The sequence below is a fragment of the Pholcus phalangioides genome, unplaced genomic scaffold, assembly GCF_987345545.1.
Source record: "Pholcus phalangioides strain wild (caught in Gottingen) unplaced genomic scaffold, Ppha-v1.0 ptg000015l_1, whole genome shotgun sequence".
NCBI lineage: Eukaryota > Metazoa > Arthropoda > Arachnida > Araneae > Pholcidae > Pholcus > Pholcus phalangioides.
In genome coordinates this window covers 3,511,460-3,534,091 of record NW_028301608.1, presented here as the reverse complement: position 1 = coordinate 3,534,091, position 22,632 = coordinate 3,511,460, and the positions used below count along the sequence as shown (strand labels likewise).

The window sequence follows — 22,632 nt, the reverse complement described above, 5'->3', positions numbered from 1 at the left end:
TTCAGTGAATTTGATTTCCAAAATATTTTTTATGCTAATAGTAATTAGCACTAGTGCTAATAGTAATTCTTGCGATGCACATTGAATATTAAATTACTGAACATTAATAGCTATATTTCCTATTAGCCAAATAAGTTAATATCTGAGACTGATTTTTTGTAATTTGTTGAAACTTGTATGATAGTTGCATGCAATCCTTCCTACACACAAGATGTGCCCCCTCTCAATGTATAAAATGCTAAACCCAACAGTTTTCTTTTCAACAAAAAACTGTTCCAACATGTGTACTAGTTTTTTTGATTAGCTTACGTAAAAAGTTAGATTCAGTTCAAAACAGTTCATTATATTATTAAATATAAGTTGAAAGGACGTCCTTGAAGCTGAAAGATTCTTAAAAATAAAAAATCTGTAAACAAAGTTTCAAATCTGACAGTCAATACAAGCATTAGTGTATGGACAATTTTTTTTTTTTATGTGTGTAAAATGCATTGCCTTTGAATCATGTTTAACTAAAGGGTAAACTAATAGCCAAGACTAAAAATTAAAAAAAACTTGACATATATTGATAGATTCAACGTCATTATTCATCAACAAAATCATTTTCCATCCCTCTTTTTACTAGCAGGATTGGTAGTTAAATCTGGATTTTTTTAAAATATATACTGTATTTACATGATAATCACAATCTAGTAATTCGTTACTTTCAAAATTTGCACTGTAACTTGAACATAATTAAGGCACAAATTCAAAATTCAAACTACGTAAAAAAAAGCTAACATTTTCCTCACTTAAGAAATAACGACAAATCAATTATCAAAAATAATTTATTCATATTTATATGGAAGTATTTGAGATTGCTAAAAAAAATAATGGTACGTATAACACACACACAAACATTGTAAATAAATATTGAGATTTTCTTCCATGATTGAGTCAGCTCGTCTTCAGTGGCCACATTTTATCATAGATGTGTTTTTACCCTACTTTTGCTCCCAAATACTTGTTTCATCTGAAAAATTAAAAACATAGTTTTCATGAAAAGAAATTTCCCTAAAGAATGAAGCAAATCATACTCATGTGTTGTGATTTCAAATACAGTGAAATCATACTGCATAATACGAATAAAGCACATGTAATCAGCAATCACGTGGTACTAGTTATGTAATGATAGATTACTTAAATATTATAAATTTCATTCAATCATTGCCCAATGCTGGCATGAACTGCAAATAAATAAGGTTCCAAAAAGTAATTTCATGAATTTTTGAATTGGTGTTTTGAGCGCGAAAGGTATGATCACACACTAAAATCTCAATAAAATGATATTCCGCAAAAATGATATTCCGAAAAAATATCATTGTAGAGGGATTGCTGTTGTATTAAGATTAGAGATGTAAAATTCTTGAGAATATTGTAACGAAGGACTCTGGAAGGACTACTATTGTAAATAACTTGAGAATATTCTTATTATTCTTAACAAGAATATTCTCCAGTTATTTATAATATAATTGTTCCCCTACCCGGGCACGGCCCGGGGGCCTCGAGAGAAGAGGGGGCCTCACAAAAATGAGATTTGGTTGAAATTTTCTGTAATTTACCTGGTAGGTCCTCAGAAAAGCCACTTGGCCCGGGGGCCCATGGTGTTCTTAAGACGGCCCTGCCCGCTACGACGCTGTTTCAGGTACCATAAAGACGAATTTGTCATTAATATCAATACATGAGTATATTACTCATATTATTAAATAATCATTATTTGATAATGATCATTTTGTTAGCGAATGAAGTTCAGATTTGAAGGAAATCACAGAAAAGTATCATTACTCACCTTCTTTCGGCACTTATTGATGGCTTCAAGTAGTAGTTGGAAGCTTTCATTGATCGGGGATAATTACTTAACATATATTTAATACCTAAACGCGGTCACTCATCACCTTATAATTAATAAATTATTCTAAATTCCCTATTTCATTCCGGGTCATCGTAAAAACAATTCAGCGCGACCGCCATTACTATGTCGATGTTTGTGTTTGCAGCGACGATAATGTTCACTGCGCATGCGCTGAAACTCGATTCACCCTGCTGGATCGCCGATATCGGAGGTTCAGTTTCAGGCTCGAAAAGCTGGTCCGTGGATCTCGATTCAGGGGTGGTGAATACCAATTTTGAGGTGAAACGCGGTTTAGAACCTGGATCGCGTTCTGAACCTGGACGGTGAATACGGCCGTATGTCGATGTTTGTGTTTGCAGCGACGATAATGTTCACTGCGCATGCGCTGAAACTCGATTCACCCTGCTGGATCGCCGATATCGGAGATTCAGTTTCAGGCTCGAAAAGCTGGTCCGTGGATCTCGATTCAGGGGTGGTGAATACCAATTTTGAGGTGAAACGCGGTTTAGAACCTGGATCGCGTTCTGAACCTGGACGGTGAATACGGCCGTTAGGGTCCCGGTTTTGGAGAAAGCGCCTCAATCCTTGTCCGACTCTGTTCTAGTGTCGAATTTGATTGGACGTGCGTGATCATAGACGTAAAATCAGGATTTTCTTCCTTGTAACCTTTTGCATGTGGCTTTGGCGCTATTTTTTTTTCAAGCAACTGTGACGTCATAGAAACGTCACAGTAGACCGCGAGGCTACCGTAACTTTTGATCCATTTGGCGCCACCATATTTCCTAGCGACATTTAATAATGGATATTCTAAATTTAACCTCAGTTCGGCAACCAGGATTGATGCAGTGGGAAGTTCACGGGCCGCTTAAAACGAAGGTTATGAGTTCGAGTCCCTTCGTAAAAATCCAATTTTTTTTTTTTTCTAGCATCTTCGTTTGAAAAGTTTAATTTCTTATCACATTTAATTTTTTTCTTTTAACCGTTGCACGGGATAAACATGATTTATTATATTATAATTCACCACAAATTGTCATATGCACGGGAATGGGGGGGGGGGTCTCCCAAACAGCGAACTTGGCGATACAGGGGAATGGGGGGCCACCCCCGTATAATAAGTTATCGTTTATTGAATCACTAAAAAATGTTTTGTTTTTTTTCTGATTTAATCAAAATGTGGTTCAGTTGCATCAAGTTGACAATAGTAACGGCTCGCGAAGCGAGCGCCCAGCGAAGCTGGGCCCTGCTATCATTTATTGATTCATAATGCTGATAGATTCATTAGAAAACCAAACATAGAAATTGTGTTTCGGCAAGCCACTGTATTTATTGCATGTCAATATGATTATTATTATATAATATATATCATTATTATTATGATCGTTATAGTATTATAGTTAAATTATATCATTATTATTATGATCGTTATAGTATTATAGTTAAATTATATCATTATTATTATGATCGTTATAGTATTATAGTTAAATTATATCATTGTAATTTATTATCGTGTGAGCAAACAAGACGTAATGACAAAATAAAAGCGAAATCGTTAATAGACGCTGGTGTTTTGCGATAAGTTGCCAAACGTAACAGCAGGAGGTACACTTTACACATACGGTGATGTTTCTATAACGTCACAATAGCCTTATTCTGATCGGCTGATAATGTCAAAAATATAAATAAAATCGTCATAACTACGAAGAACAGCCAAAACTAGAGAGGAAATCCTTAATCAGACGTCATTGATCACGTGATACTAACTATCCAATTAAATCCGACACTAGAAAAGAGCCGGACAAGTGTGGAGGTGCTTGTGTTTTGGAGAGGGGCATCCTACTAAAGTTCTAAAAGCAGTCAAACGTTTTCTCTTCTTTTTTTTATTTGCCTCGAATGTTTTACAACTGTTTCTTTTCATGGCACCTGCAGCAGGGTCCCTAGACTGGGATCTTTGGTGGACCCTTGCTGGATTTTCCCTATTGCCCCTTAATAGCGAATTTATAGTGTAGAAGAAAAGATAAATTGTCCCGGGCCCACTCTTGAGGGAAATGGCACGATTTCTTTCAAAGGGTCTCCTTAACAGGAAGAAAACACCACGTGAGATAGGGGCTGGAGTGAATGAGAAGAAAAATTCCCCTTTTCTCTCAAAAAAAAAACACTCAACACCCAGAAAAATTTCTTTCCCTCATCAACGCTGTTGGCGAAAAAAAACAGTCCGAAAAACCACACCCACAGAAGTTAAAAATTCCCCCGCCAAATATTCTTCAAACCAGCCCAATTTGGCGCCAATCTAGCAATTTTCTGTTCTCTGCTCCTGCTTCTAAAATAAATCGTTCTAGAAAAAATTTCTTTTTCTAGGGAAAACGAAACAGAAAAATATCTTTTGCTTTCGACCGAATAATGACCACTAATATGACTTGAAGTTGAGGGACAATTTAATAAATCATTTAAAAATTTAAGACCCTGCACCTGCAAATCTTGGTCAAGGCCGTCTTATTATCTTCATTCAAACGTGTGGTTTTTGTTGCGTTGTGTAAATGTAATATATGTATAATCGTTACCCTTTTGAGTATTATTACAATTTTTTTTGCTTTGTCTTCGGTCAAATATCCATTGCAAGGAATTCAGTTACTTTATAAAAAAAATGGAAAAATATTGATAATCTTATAACGTAATATTTGTTTAAAAAATAATTGTACGTGTTGACTAATTTAAAAGTCATAAAAATTCCAGCTACAATGTCAGTAGAACCGCAGCAAGATGAAATGTGTCCCAGTGATTCAGATAGACATTTCTCTGAAAATTCTATGGACATTGATAGCGACGAGCTCAAAAGTGCTTTCAAACTCACTGATTTTGACTTTTGTAAGCTCGTCTCTATCTCTGACAAATCAAAGATTCAGTGTTACTTGTGCAAAAAAGAGAAACACAAAAAGATGAAGACGTCGTTTTTGTGCGGTATTTGTGACATACCTTGTTGTCTAAAGTGTTATGATCGCCACCGCAGAGAAAAACTTTGTCTCGAAATTAGGTAGGCTTTTTTCTTTTAATCTTTGCTAGTGATTCTAAAAATGATAAAGAAATGATTCTTTAAAAATCGTCTAGGTCACTCTTTTTTTGCTTCATGATCTGGTTCATTGCTCTTTAAGTCACTTTTTTAATAACTTTCATGCTTGTACACTCCTCTGGGCCACTCCCATGCTTGCACTCTTTTCATCACATGCTTATACAGTGGAACTTCAGTTAATGAGCAATTCGCATAATAAGAAAAAATTTGATTCGATCAACGAGCAACGATTCGCATTACAAGCAAAAATTTTGAACCTTGTCTATTTATTGTCATGTTTTCACAGCTGAGCTGATGGTTTTTCGCTTTTGTCCACACACGTACTGTGGAATTGCAGATGATATTCTCCCCTTCAGTCTCCAGTCAGTGTGCCTTACTTGAAAAATCAACACCCGGCGTGACTGCTTTACGATACCAAACTAGATGTCGCATTGTAACCATGTATATGAGCGCTTGAAGTTTTTTTTTTATAAATTATGCTTGGCTAGAAGATGACTAGACAAACTGATGGACCTCCACTGCCTGCAACAGCCAGCAAGATCTTATGGAGGGTATCTTTTCTGAGGAAGAGAGAAGTGCCTCACTTCAAATAATGTTAGAGAGATGTGTAAAATGCAGGAATCTGTGCAAAGGTCTGTAGAAAAAAAACCTGTGAAATAAAGCTGTAGCAGTGTGCGAGAAATGAATCTGTCCAAGAAAAATTGCAAATTCTACATTTTTGAGAAATTCTAAAAAAAGAGGCAAAAACAAGTTTCAAGTGTCATTAGAGACTTTTAAAGTTGGACAAAAAGAATAAGCTTATTATTGTTGTATTATTGAATGAAGCCATTTTTATCAATCACTTTTTTTGTGAATGAATAATTGCAGAACGAATCATGTGAATTTCCGTTATTTCCTATGGGGAAGTTTGATTCGGATAACGAGCACATTTGCAGAACAAATTGAGCTCGTTAACCAAAGTTCCACTGTACATTCTTTTGGTTACTGACCTGATCCCCCTGTCTATATGTCGCTCTTTTCATCATTTACATGCTTGCACACTGTCTAGGTCACTCTACTTATCCCACACAGGGTCACTCATTTAGTTGCTCACTTACATGTTTCCTTATTTTCCAAGTCACTCCCATGCTTGCACACTCTCAAGATAACTTATTTTGTCACTCACTAATCTGATTCCTTGCTCTCTAGGTCACTCCTATATTCATATGCTCTCTAGGTCACTCCTATATTCATATGCTCTCTAGGTCACTCCTATATTCATATGCTCTCTAGGTCACTCCTATATTCATATGCTCTCTAGGTCACTCCTATATTCATATGCTCTCTAGGTCACTCCTATATTCATATGCTCTCTAGATCATCCTTTTTGTCACTCCATGCTTCCACACTGTTACTGTCACTCAAGTGCTTAGACACTCTTTTGGTTGCTCACAGACTTAGTTCCTTGATCTCTCGGCAGAAGCAGATTTATGGTTTTGTCACCCTTCTCCTACTTGACAACTTCTTTAACCACTCATTCCATAAATTTGCTGCCCCCTCCAAAATTATGATCCGCAAGCTCTTATAATCCACTTAGTCCACTTGTAAATATGCCTCTGTATACGGTACATGATTCAATAAAATCAATTTTTAGACTAAAAAGAAAGTTTGTTTTTTTGTGAGAAAATTTACGCAGTTCTGTTATAACTGAACAAAAATAGGTAAAATATGGCTATTTTGATAAAGGTGAATGAAATATACTATTTTAATAAATATACTATAAATATACTATTTATAATAAAATTTTTTATTTTTGTAGAGATGTAATACAGAAGAACGCAACTATACAAATTCAAGTTTCTAAATGTGGAGAATTTTTGGAAATGAATGAGGAAGCTTCTAATGACGATGAGCAGACTGTTAGCCAAGGCGAAAAACAAAGTATGTATATCAAACCTCCATTACTAAAAAAAGAGGAAGTGCCAAGTTGCAGCGGAAATTCTGGAATCTTTTCAGATTTGAAAGAACAAAGTTTTCGTATGATCAAACCCGCTATTTCATCATTAAAGGAGGATTATAAATCTATTCCAGAAGTCTTTTTCGATAGTCAGGGAAACTTCAAATGCATATATTTTCAGGACAGTCACATGAAAGACTTTTTTAATTTTTATTCTTACAGAGTCTGCATTGATTTCTCGTTCACACTTATCGACTTGAACTTGATCGTTGTGTTTTTCCTTGCAGAAGATTCAAATGGTCAGAGTGAGATCATTTCTGTCGGGTTGGTGAGAAGTGTGTCATGTATCGAAAGCGTTACTTGGCTGCTTTCAGTTTTCAAGAAACACAACCCAAGTTGGAGAAATATAAAAATGCTTGTAATGGACCCTTCATTTGAGAACAGGGAGGTTGTTAGGAATTATTTTCCTGAGGCGAATATGATGATGTGTTTTTATCAAGCATCTCGCACATTTCGGAAATATATTTATAATAGTTGCGAACTTACTAATGTGTCATATGACCAGAAAAAAAATGCATCTGAAATTTTCGAAAACATGGCCATGGCCAATACAGAGATGGAGTACAGCTTACTGTATCAGCAACTACAGTTATTGGATAATGGCATTATAGATTATTTTGATAGAGTTTGGGGACCCACTAGAAACGAATGGAGAATTAAAATTGAATATCACGAAAGCATTCTTCGTTCATTAAATGGATTTCTTGTTTTCATTGCGAGCAAGTTTGAACCGGTATTGTGTACCTCTTCAGACATGAACAGTTTCATTCACAAATTTTTCTTCATAATGAGGCTTTTGCGAATGGAGAAGAAACATAGAATAACGACTATTGAACAATCTGCCAATTTGTCAATGTATTCTAAGTTCACCCCACAGTATCACATATCGAAAATTCTCACTCCATACGCTGCAGAATTTGTGAATCATCAACTTGACACGTCTGCAGAAATCAGCATCAACCCACCGATAATGCTAGACAGCTATGTTTTCTGTCATTTTGGAACCAGTGTTGTTGCAAGTTCTTCCAACTGCTCATGTAAATTTTACACTTTGACTTTCCTTCCTTGTTGCCATATATTTGCTGTGAGACGAATCTTGGGAGTACCCGTGTTTGATGACATCCTTTGCGATATCCGATGGACAGAAAGGTATTATATAAGTGCCCACACTTCGCTATGCAATGATTATGAAGATGAATCAAATAAATATTTCAATAAAGACTCTTTTAATGCTGGATCGGAAATAATCAATAAAATGTTGCAATTAATCTCCAAGTGCAATTCTACTTTTAGTGAAAAAACAGAATTGCTGAACAGAATATATCTCTCTTGGCAAAAAAACGAAGATGTGTGCTTGCGATTCGAAGGTAAGGCAGATTCTGAAAATATCCATAGCCTAAGTTATTTGAAACCAGAGCAATTTCGAGGGGATGAAGAAGTGTCCATTAAAGAAGAATCTGATGATAGCATGTCATCTCCATCAGATGCAGAAGATTATTCCATGGTGCCTGCTGCAGTGGCTACAGCTGGTGAGTAATTTAGTATAAAGCAGTATGTTTTATACTAAATACTACATTCATACTGTACTATATTTGCTATGAGCATCTTTTTTTCAGCCACCTTGGACATTTCGCCTGTTGTGGCCTTGTATTTGTATTTTACATACATGTTACACTAACCACATAGCTTGCAAGTCTCCTGAACTTCTGTTACATCTCCCAGACTCCTGAAAAATTCTTGTATTTCCCGGGAGAAAAATTACTCCCAAAATATTCAATCCAAAAAAGCTGTTACTTTCGTTTTTAATCCCAGAAATAATGTCATAAGCGTAAGGTTAATTTTCGCTATTGCATCTTATCACAAAAAAATATTTAATTTTCGGACAAAAGACAAAATTTGCCAAACAGCCAGCGTCAATTCGCCCTTTAGACATCTAAAATTGACAAGATGACTTGTATTCGCTTTGACCCTATGTTATATTGAGTCTGTATGTCCCATTTCTGGAACGATGACAATTTTTTTGCTGACGTGATTTGATTTTTGGCAGTAGTAATCGTAGGTAATTTAACTTACTGGTTTGTATTAATTGACGATGGCTTACACCAGTGGTTCTCAACCTGGGGCCATACGGCCCCCTTGCGGTCCTGGGATATTGTAGGGGGACCACGGGAGAAAATCAGAAGACAGGTGATCCACGACAGGTGGTGAAGGGAGTTATAGAGAGCTGTGATGAGAAAATGTTTAAAAGTGAAACATGGTTGAAAAATATTACTACTTTCAGAATTCATCAGATCCGTCCATAGAACCAGGGGTATCTGAACCCTTGGGTCTATGTGGGCATGACCAGGGTCTTCATGTCTATAATAGGAGGGGACTGCACTATATGGTACTATGGGGGGATTTGGTACTATGATTTTCATATGTAAGCTGTTATTTCCAGCTAAGTATGGAGGGCCGCCAGAGTAACATTTGATGCGCTGGGAGGGTCGATTTATCGTGCAGGTTCGTTAGATCGTCCCGTATTTTACACAGACCATTTTTTACCATATAATTTGACTCCTGGGAGGAATTATAATCCACCATTTTTGAATCCGTGGCTAGCCAGGATTCCAGAGATTGATCTGATTTATTAAAATTCCATTCATAAGAAAAAAATAGAAAGCATCTCACTCTTGAATGAGGGTAGAGTGGGCCCTGGATAGGACATGGGGGCCACGAGAAAAAATTGTGATCCATAGGGAGCCATGAGCTGAAAAAGGTTAAGAAACACTGGCTTACACTATGTCAAAGTTTTGCAAGGAAAAATCCCTGCATTATTTTTTAAAAATCCCTTTAATATTTTTGTACAAAATTTTAGTTCCAGGAATGATGTCATAAGCCTGACGTAAATTGTCGCCATTTCGTCAAATCACAAAAAATTTCATTTTTGAAAGAGGGGAAGACAAAATTTGCACAATGGCCAGTGTCAGTTCACCTTTTTGACATTTAAAATTGGCAAGGGAACTTGTATCTGCTTTGACCGTATGTCTCATTAAGTTCTGTGTGTCCATTTTGTTTTGCCCCCCCCCATGGCCCCCACATTCTGTAGCGGGGCCCCTAGGCTGGGATCTTTTGCGGGTCCCTCTGTCAGATTTTCAACGGGCCCCTTCTGTAGTTAATTTATAGCATGAAAAAGCAAAAAAATGATGATAGTCGTCCCGGCCTCAAGGACTAGAGTCCTGTCAGCCCCCCCCTGACTTATAATCAAACCTTCTTTCTAGTTACCTAATGCCAGGAGGAAGAAATTCTTACATGTTTTGCAACACTGATCAGAAGCTAAACATGTTGAATTCATGTGCTTTTTTAGGAGTAATAGAAATCTCTAAACTGAAACATATGAGGCAAGTTGAAAATAATTTCAAATTATATATTTTTCACAAAAAAAACTAACCAGGAGAAAGACGTGTGTGTAATAAAGACACTCACAGTTTTTTTTCTGAATAAATCTAATTTGTGAAGTAATTTACAATTCTAATTGATTTAAAAGGAAGTTCAAGTGATGGTTACATTCTTTTCAACACAAAATTTGACAGGTGGCAAATGGTGCTGTATGACTTGAACCAATGTTTTCTAAACGTCACAAATGAGAGAAAAAAAAGCTGGGAAAATTTTTCATTTGGCTATAAATTATTAATAAAAAATTAATTAAAATTGCAGAAGAAAAAAGAAAAATATATATTTTGTATTTTAAGATAGAAAGTTATCATTATAGAATTTGAAAAATGGGCTGGAGACAGCGAGGAGAAAGACATTCCCTTACGAAATGAAAATTTGTTCAAGCAAATTAAAAAAATATATTGATGAGAAAATTATAAATAGAGTGGAGAGTTGTCAGAAACAGGAAAATGAAGAAAAACAAAAATATTCTGTACCGTATATATTAAATGCAAATTGCTGAGGATACAATTTAGGCTGATTCCGTGAGGATCACCCATGTGCTTAATTTGGCAATCTGTGTAGTTTGAATTATTGAGATTTAGATAATTACTGTACTTTGATTACAAATATAAATTTCTCATTTTCTCAAAATTACTCTAACTTTAGTGCCAGTAGTGAACGATGCCCATAGAAGCAAAGATCCAAAGCCAGAATTTTTAACATTCGAATGGGAGTTTGGTAAAGAAATCTTTTCTGGAGATTTCATCAACTTCATCTATGTAACTTGCGTCGTATGCAACACAAAAGAGTCATGCATCAAGTGGCTTCAACACATGGGATATCTTTATGCATCGATGGTATGTTCAGCATGTGGGCATCAGATGCAACAAGAAAGTGCTACTCGTCTTACTGATGGATCATTTTGGGTGTGTAGGAACGATAAGGTAATGGAAATCTTATTTCTTGGATGTTGGATAGCAATTAAATACAGTAGAACCTTGATAACTCAACATCCCAAGAGTGTAGAAAAACATCTCAACTTAAGCTGATGTCAAGTTAGCAAGGTTTCTTTTGATCTCACCCTCAATGTTTTAATACCATTTATGCATGCATGTTGATAGTTGAGCAATTCTATTCCATCATTTATAAATTAAAAAGTGAAATTATTTGCAATTTTTTCTATGAAAAGTTCCAAATGTCTTGAATTAGGGTGATAAAATCACAGTGAGTCAAAATATCTGTTATTTGTGAATGAGCGAGGCAATCATCAAAAATTAGGAAAATTTTTCTATTCTCACCAAAAATATAGCTCTCTCAACCACCTCTCAGATCAAATATTTTAGGTACTATTCACATCTATTGTGACTCTGTAGTGCACAGAAAGAGTTTTTAGGTTCCAAATAGTGGCAAGCGACTCTATCCCAAGGTGTGAGGGAAAATCTTTGTCAAACATTGAAATTTTTCAATGAAACGAAGAACGTACAAGGCAGATTATGCCGAAATCCGTGAGGTATGTCTCAGAACAATCAATGCTACTGCAGAACAATCTGAAAGAATTTTAAGAAAGTGTGGAAAATACTATTGTGGGAATTTTTACAACAAAACATATTTAAACAGCTGAGGGCTCATTGCAGAACAATGTAAAGCATGAAGAACTGAAATACACAAGAGGAATGCCGTGAAAACCGATAGCAAATATATGGCAATTTCAAAAAATTAGTTGCGATACATTTTACTAATGTGCTAATCATGAGAGTAATAAATGTCAAGTTAGGGTACTCAGACTTATCGAGATGCTACTGTATTATAAGACCTTAAGTGATATAAACTCCAAAAGTTACTATAAAGTGAAGTCAACAACTCCATTTGCTTCACTAGTTATATTAGTTGTTGTTTTCTTATTTAAACAAGGGCACAAGGAAAAGTTGCGGAAAAAGATGTTCAGTTAGAAGAGGAACTTGGTTGGAACGAACTAATATGTCTCTCGAGCAAATTTTGACATTTGCATACATGTGGATACACAAATATCACCAGCAGCAGATAATTTCAGAATTAGGAATAGCTTATGCTACGTATACTGTGTGGGAAAAGTATTTCAGGCGAATATGCATCAGCACTGTTAAAGAAAGAATCCGTGAAGATGATAACCTTGATGAGAGTTCTAATAATTCTGAGGTGAGTTTTGAAAGCATATTTAAATATTTAAGTTTGAATCATAATCCTTCCTTTCATTTAAAATATTTAGACTTTTCAGAACGATTTTATTTACCCTCCAAGTTCAATGAAGTATTCCCTCTCATAATACAGCTTTGCATTTTTTTCAAAAGACACAAATCAGAAGAGAGTACAAATGAAATAAAAATGACCATGTTTGCACTGAAAATGCTGGAGAACTTTTATTTCTCTAATTTTCTCCATTGGTTGTATTATATGGTATTCCACATGTCATACTTTACTGTTACACTATTAAGCTGGGTATTATCAATATTTTCCAAGCTATAGTCTTGTCATTACAAAATAATTGTCGTACCTGCAGTTAACCCCTTGCCTGATGGGTTTTTAATTTTTTTCTGTACAAACATCAGGTTTTTTTCTATTTTTTCAGTCTATTCATATATGTCTATGACTAGGAATAACACACAATTACAGAAAATGATACTTGATTTTTTAATTTATAAACCTCAAAATTTTGATTCATTTATTTCATTTTTTTTTTTTAATTAAAATTTTTTTTTGCACATGGAATACAAATAATCTAGTTTGTAGATGGATACGTAATGTAGTTTGGTTACATAATCTATTTAATACTAATGAAAAAATAGGAATATAGTTACAAAAGTTTCCACCTACTGCCACTAGTGTGCAGTATGCTATAGACACCTACTGAGTAAAAAAAAAACTTCAATCTTAAAAAGAAAGAAAAAAGGAAAACAGAAACATAAAAATTATGATGCCCATGCTATGTTCAAGCAAGTCGATTTCGGGAAGGAGATGCCTGTGTTGTCCCGGCCATGTCAGGCAAGTGGTTAAAATTGTTATTGCTGAACATGGTACAGAAACAAAAACTTGTCAAAACAAAGATCATGTCAATCTCTGCTATTTGTATAAGGGCTTAGACAATTGACTGATGCAACAATGAATTTTGAAAGAAAATCTGACCAAGTCTGCAGAATCAAACTAATGTCCCATCTCAATCTGGCTAGTGCACTAGACTAGACCACTACACTACAAAAGCAACAAACATGTCTCTTTCCTTTGAGCATATGTATGCTGAACAAGACCATATAATGGATAGTCAGACCTAATTCAGCTAATAGCTCATATCAGGGTATAAAAGAAATTGTGATTTATATATATATAATTAAATCAGACGTTTTTTTTAAATTAAAATTCTGATTGCTTACTAAGCAAATTTAATCTTTTTAACCCTTAAGAATGCATATTTTTTTTTATCTGGTTTCTTAAATTCAATTTAGAATTAATGTGTAAGTTTTCTTTAAACAAACTAACAGACAAGAAATACAAATACTAAAAATCTGTGTTTATGTAACATGAAAGTTAGTTGAGCCTGAATCAGCTTCAACGATAAACTATTTTCTTGTAATAAAAAGTGTTGTTACTTACCAGGACTACCCTGTTTGGTAAAGTAAATTATTGCATATTTTTTTTGTAGGGTACCTTGATTCACTTGTACAGCTGAGAAGGTTCACATCGAGTATGAAATGATTGAGAAAATCATCATATTGACTTTTTATATATGTAATCAGCTGATGCATTTATGACTTGCATGATGCTGCTCAATAATTTACACATTTTTATTCTTTATTTATTTACATTACATTTATTTGTGAATGGCAGGTTGGCACTTACAACAAAGAGGGGGGAAAAAGAGAAAAACAAACAGACTAATGAATAAAAGAAATAAAATTAAATAAGCAAGAGCAAGTGAAATCATAAAAAAAATTCAAAAATTTAAAGAGATGTATATATTCTTTCACTCATTTAATGATTTTTGATTTTAAAAAAACGAGAAACTCTAAACTTTTTGCTTTTTTTTTACCAACAGAGTCTAACTGTATTTATATTGGTACAACATCTATTAATGTTTTCAATTAGCCTCTACAACATAGAATTCAAGACTTCATACAAAAAATAATTTCCCCACTTTTTTCATTAGGGGAAAGCAAGTGCCAATTGAAACCCTGTTTGTGCCGATCAAAAATACATGGTGTTACTTCTAAGTCAAACTCCTTATATTTTTCTGCAATTTTTTCTATACACAAGCAAATCTAGAAATAGATCAGCTATTCCTCTGCTCTGTCTCTAGGGATGAGGTTCAAATCTATATTTATTTTAATCAAGAACTTTATGACATTAACACATTTTAAATAATCCTGCCATACTAGGTTATTTTTTACTTTAATATAGCTGAAGTTTTCAAAAAAAGGAAAAATAAAATTTAAATTTCGCAACTTATCAATGATTTAAAAAAATATATCAAGTGACTCAAATTGGCATACCTTGGCTTATATATAATGCAGACCTCGCAGCGCTATTTTTCCTACTTTTCCTATTTTTTAGAAATGTCCTCCTATTTTCGTCGCAGTTGTCCTATTTTATTCCAGTTCTTTCCTACTATTCCTATTTTATCCCTTCCTCCTTTTGTTTACGGCTGATGTCTCACTAAGAAAATTCCGAGAAACCGCAAAATGTCACTGCTTTCGGTCCCTCTTTCACGTGTTTTATTCACATCACAACTCGCTACTGAAAAAAAGAGGGGAATTTTTTTTTTCAGTTCCATTGGAGCAGGGGACGACGACAAGTGTATCTTTTTGCCCCCGCACCGCACCATATAGTCAAAGTGCTAAAAACTGAAGTCCAGTGGGGAAAGAGAATCTAGATGTTGTGAAGATATTTATTATCTCAAATAATAAATATCTTCACAACATCTAGTCTTCTGTATATCTTGTATTAACAAGTGAAGAGCGACATTCATGTCATATAAAGAGAATCTGTTTGGGAGATCGGTTGTCATAAATAAGAAGGTAAAAAAAAGGGGGGGGGTAGGGACAGGCTCTATCCACACACAAGAGGTTCCATGAGAGACTATAGGTTTCTCTCTCGGTATCTCGTAATGTAATGAGCGTTCAAAGCCGGGTTTTCCTAGTAGGCGTTTCGCGCCACGCGAACCGAACTGGATCATTTCGCTTCAGCAAAAATGTGTTACATAATCACCGTGGCGCATCAGATCAGGGCGGCTATATTGTAGTATATGGCCCTGGGGTCAGCTACTCTATTGGCTGCATGCTCCGGTTTGAAGGGAAGGGAAAGAGAACACAACAAAAATGAAAAGATCGGTGAAACGCGCGGCACACGGTGCATTCAACTCCTTCAGAAGCAATCCGCCAGTCAGGCCCGACGTAAAGCGTTGTCGTGAGCCGTATTGCGCTCTGTAGGAAAACAGCAGTGCCTTCTTTATTTGTGAGGAGACGCTGTGTTGCGCTGGTGATTCACGTTGCGCACGCATGGAAAACCTGCTCATAGGAACAGGTTTCTACAGTGGGCGCATTGGGAAAACTCTGATTGGTCAAAAAAAATCTGAATTTCAAGTTTTTAACCAATCAGCGTTTTCACGCTGCACACGGCGCAAAAGTTCTATTCCTAGGAAAACCCGGCTTTACGGGGAAGAGCCCGAGCAACATCTGGTTTTACGGGGTTTTTTTTAACCTTCAGAAAAATATCTTTCGGGTTTCTTTATTTTCGGGGTCATTAAATTATTACGTCAGCATCGATATGGGGGGGAGGTTGAATGATGCTTACATCATCCACCTCCTTTTATAAAAATATGAAATATTCTTAATGGCATCTTACTCTGTGTGCCAAAAACGAGTAAAAGTTTTCGCTAGTTTGTGGGCACCTGAACTTCTCCCTACTGAGTCCCCTACAGAGCCACTTTAGTGATCTCTAAATACTTAGCGGATCCAAGTGCTTTGGACCTGTGCCGCGCGTTATACAAGTGATCCGTGATTATGCCGCGGATCACTTTAGTAAATCTGGGAATGGGCCGCGGATAATTTCAGTGACGTAAAACCGCGCTGGTGGCCGTGCCAGTGCTCTAAAACTGTGCCACAAATCACTCAAGGGATCTCTAAATGTGCCACGGTTCTCTTAAATAGTCTGAAATTGTGTCACGGGTCACTTAAGCAATCTGTGAATGTGCCACTTGGTTCATTTTTACAAAATTAGGTTTGAGAGGGACAGGCCACATTTGAGCCAGCACAGGCCAAGTGTTTACCGCGGGTCAAGGATTACCTATGGGCTTAGAGGTAGGGTCGCAATGAATTTCTTAAAAATAAATTTTGAGTTCTTAGCTTTCAAATAATATTGAAATTAACAGAAAATCATTATAATAAGATATTTTCTTTCGAAATTTTTATTAAAAAAATATATTTTTGATCGTCTGGTGGGGGGGGGGGACCACGAGCCCCCAACCAAGATCTCCCATCCCACGTATGTCTCTGATCCCACCACTATGCGTTAGGAGGTAATTTTGCTGATAGGGGGAGGGTCAGATTTTTGCTGACTTTTCCTAACAAGGGGGGTCAAAAATCGCTGAAACTTTGCTGCCGTAATACTTGAACGCCCCCTTATTTTAAGCATGTGCTCAACCCACTTCCTAAATGTGGCGTGCCTCAAGTGGCCTCGGTACACTTACGGATAAATTATGTGGCTCGCAGCATATTCTTACATCATTTAAATGATGCGCGGCATTTTTCCAGATCACTCATGAAACGGGCTTCCGGCGCATTCTTACTTCAATTAAGTGGCCCGAGGCAAATTTCCAGATCACTTAAGTGGCCCGCTGCACATTTCCAGGTGACTTGAGTGACTTGACTTCTAGATCACTTAATTAAGTGGCCCGCGACACGTTTTAAAATCAATGAAGTGGCTCCACACTCTTGAAAAGGTTGAGTTAAATTGTAATATGCCGCTAGTCATTCAGGTGATCTGAAAGTGTGCCCGGGCCGTTTGAGTCATCTGGAAATGTGCCGCGGCCACTTGAATAAAATAATGTAAAATAATCACTAAAATCACACAATAATAATAATAATCAATCTAATAATCACTAATCACCACTGAAATAATCTATAAAAAATGCATCAAGCCACTTAAAGTGTTAATGTATTGCAGACCATTAGGTGATCTATGTGCTGCGAGCCACTCAAGTAATCTCAAAGCGTGCCGCTGAAATGATATGTAAATGTGCCTCCAGCCGCTTAAGTGAACTGGGGGTTTGTCGCGGGTCGCTTAAGTGATTTGGAAATGTGCTTGGTGTCACTTAAATGATCTGGAAATGTGCGTGGGGTGACTTAGGTGATCTGGTCATTTGATCATTATTGTCGCATCACTGTCATTTTCTTCACATGAGGGCTAATTAGACCCAGACCTACAATTTATTGCTGATTCCGAACGGCAGGCTTGTTTTTTATACTCGTCGATAGGTTGGTGCGCTAACCCCTTGATGGGGGACTCCCTGCTGTAGCAATTTTTTCTGTGGTCATGTCACCATTTATGTTGTACCCCTGTGTCAGGAAAGTTTTCTGACAAGGACGAACCGGGTATCGAACTCGCGACACCTCTAAACATCCTTTGGTACTTTAGGCGAGTACCTTATTGACCTGGGCTACCGCGCCCTAGGTGGTCTGGAAATGTGCTTGGGGTCACTTAAAAAGGTGATCTGGATATATGCTTTGGCAGCATAAATGATCCGGAAATGTGCTGCTTGCCACTGAAGTAATCTGGAAATGAGTCCTACTTAAATGATTTGATGATCGCTCTTGAGCCACTTGTGTGGTTTTGTTATTCGTCCTGGGCCACATAAGATAACTCTGAGGGCCATTGGTTAGCATGTGTGTTTTAAGGCATAACTAGGTTCGTGTGTATGCTATTGACGACGTTGTCTTGAAAGAAAAACATTCATGAACATAATACGCAGGCCATTCTAATCGTTGTATCCTTTGGGTGTAATGTAACGCCAGGAAGTGTTGCATCAAAGATGTTCAACATTTAGTAGAGAGTGGGCCATTTCATTGATTTTGAAATGTGCTGCGGGTCAGTTAAGCTGACCTGTAAATATGTCTGGGTCAATTGAGTGCTCAGGAACTGTGCCGCGGTGATCTGTAAATTTTCCGCGGATCACCTAAATGATCTGGGAATGTGCAGCAGTATACTAAGAATGTGGAACTGTGATGCAGGTTACTTGAGTGATCTTTTAAAAGTTTCATGGGTCAATTGAATGCTCTGAAACTGTGTCGCGGGTCACTTGAATGAAGTGTAAACGTGCCGCGGGTAGTTGAGGGGTCTGTTACTCTGCCGTGAGTCACTTAAGTGATCTAGGAATGTGCCACAGTCATTTAAGTGCAGTAGAACAGCAGCTGGGCTAACTTGGATAATCTGGAACTGTGCCACGGTGATCTGTGAATGTGCTGCAGGGTTTCTTGAACGATCTGGAAGTGTCGCTTGGTTCATTTTTACAAAATATGATTTGAAGTTGTGAGCCCCAACAGATCATTCCGGGGCCACATTCGGCCCTTGGACAATGGGTTAAGCATGCATGGGTTACATTTCTATGGCACCTAGACAGGTTTTTTTCTTTCTTCGAAAAGCACAGGGAAAAATGGATCACGATCAATAGTTGGACTTTTCAAGTAACAGTAGAAATTTGATTAATTTCTTTTTAGTTTTGCGTATTTACATTGTTTTCGATACCACATTCTATGAAAATGAAAGATTTTTAAATTCGTTAGAGAACTTGAGTTTCTTAAAATAATCTATAGATAACACTATAATTAAAGTGTGAATATAAGGTGTGAATCTTGATGGCACAACATTTTTATATGCTATGATAATTTGGCAATTCCATTTTTTTCCTATTTTTTCTCAATGGAGTTTCTATTTTTCCTACTTTTTTTTTCAAATTTTCACTTCTAGGCCTGATAATGATATATGTCAAGAGATGGCAATATATATGAAGATGATTTCGCTCTCTGCTATTCATCATACAAGAGTTTAGATAACCAGATATTGTTAAGACAAATTTTGGCTCAAGATGAATTGCAAACGGAATGGTGGTTTGATTCCCTGCAGAGGAAGTTGGATTTTATTTCCAAAATGCATCTTCTCAATATCCAGTTGTGTAAATACTTGTAAGAAGAAAACTTGTTTGTCTAAATCAGCAGTTTTGAATATTTTCGCTTATCAGATAAATATCATTGGCTGATGACATTTTTATTTTTCTCCAAAATACTTCTTTAAATGTGGCTGCACACTGGTTGAAAACTAATTTAATTTGTTTTTTTATTAATATTCAACAAAGCACATATTATGTAAAATATTAATTACAAATTCCCTCGTTGAACTCTAGGAAAGAGATTATGACAGTGAATGGTTAACACAGTGGTATGAACTGAGATCCGGAGAAGATCCCTTTACCACATTTCTTGCAGATGCAAAGTCATTTCATGAGAACAGCTTAACAGAAAATAGGTTCACCACAGCAGAAAATGGTTCATCAGAAAACAAGTAAAACTTATTCGCCCTCATTAAAAAAAATTTTGTTATGCAAATGAAAATTTTTTGTTGTTCATTTCATTTGATCTTTTAGTTTTTGAAAGAAATCAATTCTGGGATTATTATTTTATCAACAGAGTGAAGTTGAAGATTCCACAATATTTTATACAGAAATTAAAATCTTAGAGTATAAGATATGTAGTATAGCAAAAAAAATATAATTTATCTATTGTGTATATTTTAATTTTCATATACTAACCACAAGAGATTTATAATTTATATTCGTTAAACACGACTATGATCTCAAAGTTAGATGGAAATTGTATCCATTTACGTCATGTAATAAATGCATAAAAAAATTTATAAGATTATTATTTCATTTTTTTAAAAATAATGACATGGATTTATCTAAAAAATACTGAATTGGTAAGGGTGAATGCATCAAAAGAAGTTAAATTTCCATTGTTGTTAAGTTGTTATATTTTAGATTGCTTTGATATTATGCCTGCTTAATGACCAATAAGATTAATCATTTCAAATATAAACAGCAGGAAGTTATTAAGAGAAAAAACGTTAAAAGAGTTAAAATATAAATCATACTTTTTGATCATTATATAAGTATTGTTACGATTTTTTCAAAACTTTTATTTTTCTGCAATAAAGATTGTTTTTTCTTCCATTGGAATAATAAAAATACAGTAGAACCACATTATAGCAGCCTAATACGGGCTAAAGGTTATCCATTTTAATGAAAGTCTGGTTTATAATGAAAATTATATGCAAATCTGGTTTGTTATACACATGTAGATATAAAAAATGTTATTATACAGAGTGCTTAGGAAAGTCTCTTTATCATGGAATGACTTGCAAACTGTTGATGTTAAAAGCATACTTCCAATTCAAAAACATATCCAAATACTAACTGAAATGGCGACCCAGTCCATATTCTGAAGAATTTTTAACTGATATGTAACTGCCATGTATCCAAATACTGTGTAGACCTCGAATACTTCATTCATATTGCAAGGGGTTGTTTGTATAGCTATTAAAATAAAATTTTATTTTATTTTGCCACCCCTGTCTTAAAAAACCCAGTTGGAGAAGATAGTTGTCCCGTCTTTGCTCAGCCAAAAAAAGTGCATGTTTTAAATGCAATATCTGCTGAGATATTTGATTTGATAAATCATTCGAAATGAGGGAAAGAACAGCATACAAAGCATAGAATGAGCTGTTTGTTAGTTTACGCCATTCTTTCCTTTATTTCCAACGATTTTAGAATTCAAGTATCTCAGCAAATATTGCACTTAAAAGCGTGGAATGTTTTTTTTTTTGTTGGGCTCAGGAGACACAGTAGCAACTTTCTAATTGAGTTTTTAAGGACAGGGTGACCAAATAAAAAATTAATTTTTTTTTTCAATAATTATACAACTCCTTGCAATATGAATGACGTATCTGAGGTCTACACAATATTTGGATACTTTCCCAATCAGAAGTATGCTTTAGGATCAATGGTTCACAAGTTATTCCAGAATAAAGGGACTTTCCTATGCACCTTGTATATTAAATAAAAAAACCTTCACACCATAGGTAGGATTAGAAAGATGTGTGTACGCATACACAATGCAAATCTTAATTTTTTTCTGGCTGGCAAGCCATATGAGTCATACAGCGCATCCATGTTTACACTAAACAGCACAATGGTCTGTGTTTAATCGCTTGCTTGGAAAATTTAAAACTCATCAGATAAAAATAAACGCCTTTCATTATTATTGCAATTTTTTAACTGTCTATTATAATGAGGTTCTACACAGTACCTTAAGGAAATTATCTTCATTTGTTAAAAACAATGTGTTGAAAATTAAATTATTTGTGTATTTTGCTTGTTATTTTTCTGTTTATGGCTTCTTGGGAATTAAAATTGCCAAAAATGTATTTTTGATCTCACATTTTATATAAATATTTATATTTATTATTATTTTTTTTGTAGAGAAACAAGTTTGAATTTGTAAATGTTAGCAGTAGTTTTTTTTTTTAGTTAAATTCCTTTATATGTTATTATAAGTTATTTCCTTTACATGAACTACAATGCATATGCTATATAGTCTAGCGATCCATATCACAGATATGTGCTGCAATAGAAGCAAATAAAGTTTTCTCAATATAATTCATAGGCTTAATGTCTTGTTTTCATTAGTAAGTAAAAAAAGCATTGTTGGAGATTTATTCAGAAATTAAATGCGATTTGATTGAATGCTCTAATTTTTTTTTTCTAGCACAAATTATACTTACATGATCATACAAATTGAGTTATTTGCAACTGAAATGTTCAATAGAGGTACAACAGTGTCTTGATAATCTGAGTTGAACAAAACAAGCCACCTCATACTACTAAAAACTCAGATTATCAAAAATACAAGGTAAATATGAAAGATGTTAATTTGACTTAAAATTAAGAATTTTAATAAGTTTTTGATTGATTGTTTATTGTTTTAATTTTTTACATAAATACAAGACGAAACAAAAAAATCAGCCAAGGGGTCTAGGGACCCATACTGGATGATACATTGCAAATTTATAATGAATAATAAGGAACACAGTTACTTATTAGTAAACAACATCAACAAACTAAAACGGAAAAACACAATATTAGAAAAACACATACACACGCACACACAAAATGGGGAGGGGGTTTCAAAA

General features: G+C 35.3%; 1 protein-coding gene and 1 long non-coding RNA gene across 3 annotated transcripts; one reads left to right on the top strand and one right to left on the bottom strand.

Moving 5' to 3' along the window:
- Positions 1 to 810: 810 nt before the first annotated feature.
- On the bottom strand, positions 811 to 2,570 carry LOC149075265 (uncharacterized). Its single transcript, XR_016194185.1, has 2 exons — positions 1,826 to 2,570; positions 811 to 1,009 (listed from the first exon to the last, which is right to left on the bottom strand). It is a non-coding gene; the product is annotated as an uncharacterized LOC149075265 (long non-coding RNA).
- Positions 2,571 to 4,398: 1,828 nt separating this feature from the next.
- Positions 4,399 to 22,325, top strand: LOC149075264 (uncharacterized). Of its 2 annotated transcripts, XM_089242585.1 has the most exons (7): positions 4,399 to 4,916; positions 6,751 to 8,097; positions 8,242 to 8,477; positions 11,032 to 11,309; positions 12,277 to 12,540; positions 19,790 to 19,947; positions 22,209 to 22,325. In XM_089242585.1, the coding sequence occupies exons 1-7, from the start codon at positions 4,624 to 4,626 to the stop codon at positions 22,285 to 22,287; spliced, it is 2,655 nt and encodes an 884-aa protein (XP_089098711.1). In that variant the 5' UTR covers positions 4,399 to 4,623; the 3' UTR covers positions 22,288 to 22,325. The 2 variants fall into 2 exon arrangements, with proteins under 2 accessions (XP_089098711.1, XP_089098710.1); XM_089242584.1 differs by having other exon boundaries at positions 6,751 to 8,477.
- Positions 22,326 to 22,632: the final 307 nt, after the last annotated feature.

What these genes read in the sequence shown, in the direction of transcription:
- LOC149075264 (XM_089242584.1), top strand. Translation starts at nt 4,624, where the DNA reads ATGTCAGTAGAACCGCAGCAAGATGAAATGTGTCCCAGTGATTCAGAT. An exon ending in GGGTGTGTAGGAACGATAAG is followed by an intron (nt 11,310 to 12,276) that starts GTAATGGAAATC and finishes TATTTAAACAAG; the next exon opens with GGCACAAGGAAAAGTTGCGG. An exon ending in AGAGTTCTAATAATTCTGAG is followed by an intron (nt 12,541 to 19,789) that starts GTGAGTTTTGAA and finishes GTTGAACTCTAG; the next exon opens with GAAAGAGATTATGACAGTGA.